The sequence below is a fragment of the Pyxicephalus adspersus genome, chromosome 7 (assembly GCF_032062135.1).
Source record: "Pyxicephalus adspersus chromosome 7, UCB_Pads_2.0, whole genome shotgun sequence".
Taxonomy (NCBI): Eukaryota; Metazoa; Chordata; class Amphibia; order Anura; family Pyxicephalidae; genus Pyxicephalus; species Pyxicephalus adspersus.
Window position 1 is genome coordinate 68536013 of NC_092864.1, and position 8223 is coordinate 68544235.

Consider the following 8223-nt stretch of genomic DNA (forward strand, 5'->3'; position numbering starts at 1 on the left):
GACAAAAGACATTTCCTGCTGGCTCCCACATTTCCAGTTGCCAACATCCCTCTGTTCCAAAGACATTGAGGGTCACAGAATGTAGGCGTCCAGCTATGTGTAACACATCAGCCTCTTTGCTCCTGCAGATTTGACTCCAGGCATTAGTGAGCGGTACTGAGCATCTCCCTTAGCCAGGGTTCCATGCCATGAGGAAGGGGTAACCACACTACAACCTCACCACCAACTTGAATGCAGCTTTGAAGTTTTGTGAACTTTAAGGGGCACCACAGCACGCAGGCATTTGGCAGGATGCTAATGCTCGTTGCCATGAGAGTGGCACCCAGGGGGTCCCCAAATTCCAACTCAATTTGGGGATCCTGGTCTTGAAATAGCCCCCCTTAATGTGAAAATATTCCTGATTATTGTTAGGATTTTTTGCTTGTGACCCCGTATCTGGCAACTTGTTATATTTAGGGGGCTTAAATTGGTTTAAGTAGCAGCTCTTGGGGTCCCCTGTGTACCCTGAATATTTGACATTTCTATGATTATCAGTGAAGGAGATATGAGGATTTATACATGGGGATAATGAGAGAAGCATGAAGACAGACACAGCTGCTGGGGTTAGCTCGCGTGCTGCTTGCTGAGGGCAGCCAGGGTCTGTTTTACATTATCCAGATGGTGAATGGCATTGTCAATGGCACCGAGCACCTTCTTGCCATGAGCATGGACCTTGGCGTTACCAGCAACGGCAGCGGCAGTGGACAGGTTTCCAAAGGTGCTGAAATACCTCTGTGTCCAGGGATAGACGATGAGCAGCCTAATAAAATAAATACAATACATTAGCCACAAAGACAATACTTTACAGCTACAAACAACATTATACATGCACACATATATATATATATATATATATATATATATATATATATATATATATATATAGAGAGAGAGAGAGAGAGAGAGAGAGAGAGAGAGAGACTTTGCAGTTAATATAGAGATTTTAATTACAATATAAGTAACAAGGAAAATAGATTAAAGGATCAATAGTTGCAATAAATAAGCAGTAAGTTATGATATCATATTAAATGAAAAGCTTTCATTGGTTATTACCTGCCTAGGGCATCATGACCGTCATTTTCCAGGTCAACTTTAGCCCAGATGGAGGCAATGGTGGCTTTCTCTTCAGCAGTCCAGTGAACCATTGTTGCTGCTATGTGGGAGCTTTAGAGGTAATGCTCTGTAGGTTTTGTGCCTAGCCATAGAGACAAACTGTCCTTTAATAAAAACCTTCCCATGGTCCACCCATAGTAGTTTTTTTCTGAGTCATGGTAAAAGAACAGAAAAAAATGCTCACTGCATGCTGATTACATTTTCAGATTACAATTTACAGTGCAGATTACAATACAATGAGTATAGACACAAACTAAAAATGTGTGTTTTAAATGCACAATTTTGTGTGTGTTAACAAACATGCAGGGAATCCATTCATATATTGTATCTTCCTGAGGGTTACATTTCACTTATACGTGCAACTTCTCGTTTGACATTTACTACTTCCATATTTATCAAGTCTCCCCATTCATATTATTGTATTGTTGAGTTACTAAAGCTAGCACCAGAATTTTTACTATTATAAAATCCTGTAACATTTTTTGACAATACCTACAACATGTCCTACATTGCTGGATTTTCTTGAATAAATGCGTTAAATCTATGATCACTTTGATAACCCAATCATCTGCTACAGTGAAATGACATTTCCATTGTTTGGTGATTTCCAGAAAAACAGTTTAATTTTCACACTAAGGTATGTAATTATTGACTTTAATAATTGAACAGAATCTACTCCTTTGAACCAGAATATCGCTTTACTTTATATTGAATTCAATGCATTAACCTCTCCTACCTTGTATGCACAAGTTTATGCTGCAGAGTTGCCCCACTGCAAGTAGTATGAAGTACATAGGTGGTCACATACCACCACATTCAATATATTTACTACAAGGACAAGGGTGTTCAAATAGATAGTGAAAAGAGTGTTGTAGGGTGAGAGAAACCTAAAACAAGCACAGAAAAAATGTGAAAAAAGTATAAAAAAAGGACACCTAATTTATTATTCCCTCAGACACAGAAAGCCCACATTAACCTATTTATTAAATAACGCACATAAGGAAAGATTCCTCAACAAAGCATATAGTAAAAATGCACTCCAAACTTTCAGGTATGCCAATTAAACTTATGTTTTAATTTCTTGTCAGGAGTCAAACTTTTCCTTTTACATTTTAGGGGGTTCTGTTGGATACCCTTTTCATATTTCACTTTTTAGTTCGGTGTCATAAAAAGCCCTCTTTTTGCACATCTTAAAAATGGCCCGGTTCTGTTGACTGATTATTTAATAACATATAGTCCCATTTGTCAACTAATACTCTGATAGATGGAAACCCCATCCTACTCCTCTCCTTCAGAACAGTCTGGTCATTGTGTTTTCATATACAATCTGCAGAGTCTGCTACCGCTGTCTTTGTGCCGTTTTGTGGAATTTGTGCTCATTACTGCACCTCTGACCATTTGCTGCAGGTGCTCTCCTCCTATGTGTGCTGTCTGTTCATCAAACTGCGCTCTGTTCCAGGTCAGCTCTATCTCCCTGATTTGTTAAAGCTCTCCATGTCCGGAGGGATTACACTTTCATCAGCGAAGCTGGGTGATCCAGCAAACATGGAATGGATTTGTTAAAAAGTAATTTGCTATTTGTTAGCAAATGTTTTGAATCCTGGACTAGATCTATTCCAAGTTTTCTGTATCACTCAGCTTCACTGATGAAAGTATATCTTCTCCAGCCTTGGAGAGCTTTAATAAATCAGGCCCTTTCTCTCTGTCATAGGCAACCAAGAATGGGACAAGATTGCAGTGTATTTATTCCCTCCAGGTGCTGCACCTAGTTGTGCTAGGTCCTGGGTGAAGTACAGAGAAATTATCTGATTGGTCTGTGCAGGAAAATAAAAAATAAGTTTCCTGGTGCAGTTGTAGGTTGACACTATGCACCTAGTTATGTAGGCAGAATATGATCAGTGAACAGTAAAATAAAGAATAGAATAGGGGAAGTATGGATCTTGCATACATTGTGTTCATACAATACAGTAAAAAAAAAAGCCCAGTTATGTAATGGTGATAACATTGGTGACACATTCTGAGGCAGTTTGCTTTTCCTCAAGGAGCCCTGTACAAAAGTCTAATATTTTTTAGTGTAATTATTCTATAATCCATAAAGTAATATAAACTACAGACCTATGCATTCTCTATTTTTGTGTACCCAACATGGAATAAACACTGTGATGTCAAACAGAAAGTAACATCCACTCTTTTTTTATGGGCCCCAGTCAGTTACATAGTTACATAGTAGGTTAGGTTGAAAAAAGACATAAGTCCATCAAGTTCAACCACTAGGGAAATAAACATATCCCAGATATAAAACCCTATAAGACATAGATGGTACAGAGGAAGTTTAAAAAACTTGCTTCAGCAGGGGAAAAAATATTTCTTCCTAATTTCATGAGGCAATCGGATGTTCCCTGGATCAACAGTCACTGGTATTTTTACTTTAAAGCCCCAATACCCAGTTATTTTCTGTGCTTCTAGAAAAAGATCTATTTTTTTTTAGCTTTTAGCATATTCCAGATGTGGTCTGACCAATGCTTTGTACAGGGGCATGATTATGTCTCCATCTCTGCAGTCTATTCCTCTTTTAATACAAGAAAGTACTTTGCTAGCTTTAGATATTGCAGCTTGGCATTGCATGCTGTTATTAAGTCTATGATCTACCAGAACCCCCAGATCCTTTTCTATTTCTGACTCCCCTAGATGTATTCCACCTAGACAGTATGAAGCATGCATGTTGTTAGCTCCCAAGTGCATAACTTTACATTTATCTATATTAAATGTCATTTGCCACTTGGCTGCCCAATCAAACAGTACATCCAGGTCTGCTTGTAGATTATAGACATCCTGTATGGACTTTATTCCATTACATAGTTTGGTGTCATCTGCAAACACAGAAATGGTACTTTTATTTCCAAACTCTATATCATTTATAAAGATGTTAAACAGTAAAGGTCCCAACACTGAACCCTGGGGTACACCACTAATAACCTTAGACCATTCAGAGTATGAATCATTAATTACAACTCTCTGGATGCGATCTTTAAGCCAGTTCTCTATCCATTTACAGATTGACTTTTCTAAACCTATCCACCCTAACTTGCATATTAACCGTCTTTGGGGTACAGTGTCAAATGCTTTAGCAACGTCCAAGTACACTATAGCAACTGCTACTCCCTTGTCTACCTGTTTACTTACTTCCTCATAAAAAGAGAGTAAATTTGTTTGACAACTTCTGTCTTTCTTGAAGCCATGCTGACTATCACTTATAATATTATTTTCTGTCAGAAAATCCTCTATGTGGCTCTTTATAAAACTCTCTAGGACCTTTCCAACTATGGACGTTAAACTAACGGGTCTGTAGTTACCTGGTAATGACTTTGCTCCATTTTTGAAGATAGGAACCACATTGGCCTTACCCCAATCCATCGGTACCTTGCCAGTGACTAAAGAGTCTCTAAAAATTTAGAAATAATTGCTTTGAAATAACTGAGCTCAGCTCTTTGAGGAAACGTGGATGTAATCATCAGGTCCTGGTGCTTTGTCAACTATTTTTCCCAGCTGTTTCTCAATCATATCAATTCTGAGCCATTGTGACTCCTTTAAGGCAGTGACTTTGCTATTATGAATTTGGACTTGAGCTCTGCCATTTTCCTTCGTGTACACAGAGCTAAAAAAGTGTTTAGTAAATCTGCCTTGTCTTTATCCCTAGTTACCAACCTAGCGACATCCTTTAAGGGGCCTACATGCTCAGATCTGAACTTTTTGCTGTTAATATATTTGAAAAATTTTGGGGGGTTTGCCTTACTTTCCTTTGCAATCAGTCTTTCATTTTGAAGTTTTGCACATTTTATCTCCTTTTTACATTTTTTGTTATATTCTTTATAGGTTTCAAATGATGAAATTGTAATGCCCTTTTCTTGTTCCTTATGGCTTTTTTAACATCAGCTATACGCCACATAGGTTTTAATTTTAGCCTTTTAAACGTATTACCCATTGGAATATATTTTTCAGTTTTTTTTTGTAGAATAGACTTGAAACATTCCCATTTCTGTTCTGTGTTCTTTGAGGACAATATTGTCTCCCAGTCCAAGGCACAGAGAGCCGTCCTTAATAATGGAAAATTTGCTCTTGTTTTTATCTTTCCTGTTTTTGCTTCCTGTTTACAGCTAACAATAAATGAAATCATATTATGGTCACTGCTACCCAGATTTTCTTTTATTTGCACATTTGTTATAAGCTCTGCATTGTTAGAAAGAACTAGGTCCAGCAGAGTATCATTTCTATTTGGGGCTTCTATAAACTGTACCATAAAATTATCTTGTATTAAATTCACAAATTCCCTCCCTTTTGCTGTTCCTGTAGTGCCATTACTCCAGTCAATGTCAGGGTAGTTGAAATCTCCCATGATTAAAACATTTCTACTTTTTGCTGCTTTTTCTATCTGTGCTAGTAGTTGGTTTTCTATTTCTTCCTTAGCACTGGGGGGCCTATAGCAAACTCCAATAATTAATTGTGTGTTATTTAACCCCACATTCAACTCCACTCCTAATGCCTCAACCTCATCGCTTGTTCCATCCGCAATTTCTTCTTTCACATTCACTTTCAGATCACTTCTCACATACAGACAGACACCACCACCCTTTCGTTTCGGTATCCTCTCTTTATGAAAGACATAAGACAGACTATGAACCAAAGCCCCTCCCTTCTACTCCAGGACTTAAGCCATGCGTTTAGCTGCCTAAGCTCTTTCTGCCTTTCCTGTGTTGCGCATGGCACAGTTATGTACATAATTGTTTCAGTGTTTACTGTATTTACATGACAGTTATATTACTGCATTGTATGTTTTTATGTTTTTTTCCACACTGGTGGAACAATAATACCATTTAGCAGCATTATTGCATTGGTGGATGGTGAAAGAGGTACAAAGCCGCTAACGAAAAATCAGGAAAATGCTGATGGGCAATACAATATGGAGCGAGGGTAATAATGAACATGCTAAGTGAAATGGCAATGAAAATAGAAAATCCCACATTGATTTTTATAATGAGTGATCAGATATTTTTTTCATTTAATTAGGTAACACTTAAGTGTTCATATGTATTCTCTAGACCAGTGGTGTCCAACCTTTTTTCATCTTAGGGCCGCTGTTGACATTGGGATAAAACACGCGAGCACAATACAAACAAACATTAAAGATGTATAGTGAAAACTAGAATAGTTTTCATTTAAACTGAATAGTATTAAACTGAAATGGTTACTGTAACATACATGCACCAAATAAAAGAAATGACAAATCAAGAATCTCTGCAATGGATACTTCCAGAGAAATGCAATTCGTGTGTTAGATAGCCAAGGGGTACATGTTCCTACTATTACATCTCCAGGGCCCTACATCTCCCCGTTCCTGGGAAATTGGGGTTCACAGAAGATAAATGGCCAGCTATGTGTGACAGGATGGCACGGTATGACAGGTATAGATTTTCTTATCTTGTGATGGCACCGCAGCAATAAAATGTTAGGGGGAGTTAGGCACAAGTGACCCCACTTATTCTACATTTTATTATACCTAAAGCTCCCCATTTAGGAGAAATTAGGATTCAAAGAACGTAAGAGGTAAGAGAACGTTACAGAGATATTGGGGTTTATAGAGAGTAAGGGGATAGCTATGTGTGGCAGGGTAGCGTGATATGATATGGGTATGACATTTTATTACATAAGGGGGGACAAAAGACATTTCCTGCTGGCTCCCACATTTCCAGTTGCCAACATCCCTCTGTTCCAAAGACATTAAGGGTCACAGAATGTAAGTGTCCAGCTATATGTAACACATTAGCCTCATATGTAACACCTCTCCAGGCATTAGTGAGCGGTATTGAGCGTCTCCCCCGAGCCAGGGTTCCATGCCATGAGGAAAGGGTAACCGCACTGCAACCTCACCGCCAACCTGAACACAGCTTTGAAGTTTTGTGAACTTTAAGGGGCACCACAGCGCACAGGCAATTGGCAGGACCCTAATGTTCATTGCCATGAGAGTGGGCCCCAGGGGGTCCCCAATATGCAAACTCAATTTGTGGATCCTGGTTTTGAAATAGCCCCCCTTAATGTGAAAATATTCCTGATTATTGTTAGGATTTTTTGCTTGTGACCCCGTATCTGGCAACTTGTTATATTTAGGGGGCTTAAATTGATTTAGTAGCAGCTCTTGAGGTCCCCTGTGTACCCTGAATATTTGACATTTCTATGATTATCAGTGAAGGAGATATGAGGATTTATACATGGGGATAATGAGAGAAGCATGAAGAGAGACATAGCTGCTGGGGTTAGCTCACAGTACAAGGTAGGAAAGGAGCAGCTCCTTCTCCTGGCAGCACAATCTTAATATGAAAATATAAAAAAAGCGAGTGCCCCATCCCCCACAAGACAAGAAGCAGAGAGGGAACGAGGAGAGGGCTGGATCTGACAGCTCTATGGGCCAGATGTGGCCTGTGGGCCGTAGGTTAGGCACCCCTGCTCTGGACTGCTGCATTATGGAGATTTATGGAATGATCTGCTTATTGGTTTGTTTTGCGGGCAGCTGAGTGAGTTTTCACAATGTGAAGTTTTTTTTAACATGTCTGCAATAATACTCATCTACAATAGCCATAATGGTACATTGACTTGTCAGGACCGTTGCAGTTATAGAGACTCATTTTTTGAAGTGTCTGATAACACCACATTAGTTCAGTGCACATGGTGTTTATAGAAGCTGGGTGACATATTGTCACTTTACCACCATTACACTATTCAATACAATAGTTATATTACTTGTTTGTTAATAGGAAGGCCATTGCAAAAGATACAACCAGCAACATGCCATACACCAAAATGAGTAACTATATACAAAGATAACATTCATGTTCATTATTTAACTAATGATTGACAATAATAAAGAAATAAACACATGACTTTTAATGATGTTTTTTAAATATTTTATTCCCCGTATTCCGGAGATCTGTGAATTTTACACAAACAACAGAAAGAACATTTAGTTGTAGCCATGGCTCAGAGCAGCCACCAAGACATTAAGGAATTTCTCAAAGGTAG

The 8223-nt window shown here is 38.6% G+C and overlaps 1 protein-coding gene across 1 annotated transcript; it reads right to left on the reverse strand.

Moving 5' to 3' along the window:
- Positions 1-603: 603 nt before the first annotated feature.
- On the reverse strand, positions 604-1395 carry LOC140336105 (hemoglobin subunit beta-3-like). Its single transcript, XM_072419160.1, has 2 exons — positions 1093-1395; positions 604-799 (listed from the first exon to the last, which is right to left on the reverse strand). The coding sequence occupies exons 1-2, from the start codon at positions 1182-1184 to the stop codon at positions 604-606; spliced, it is 288 nt and encodes a 95-aa protein (XP_072275261.1). The 5' UTR covers positions 1185-1395.
- Between the last annotated feature and the right edge of the window lie 6828 nt (positions 1396-8223).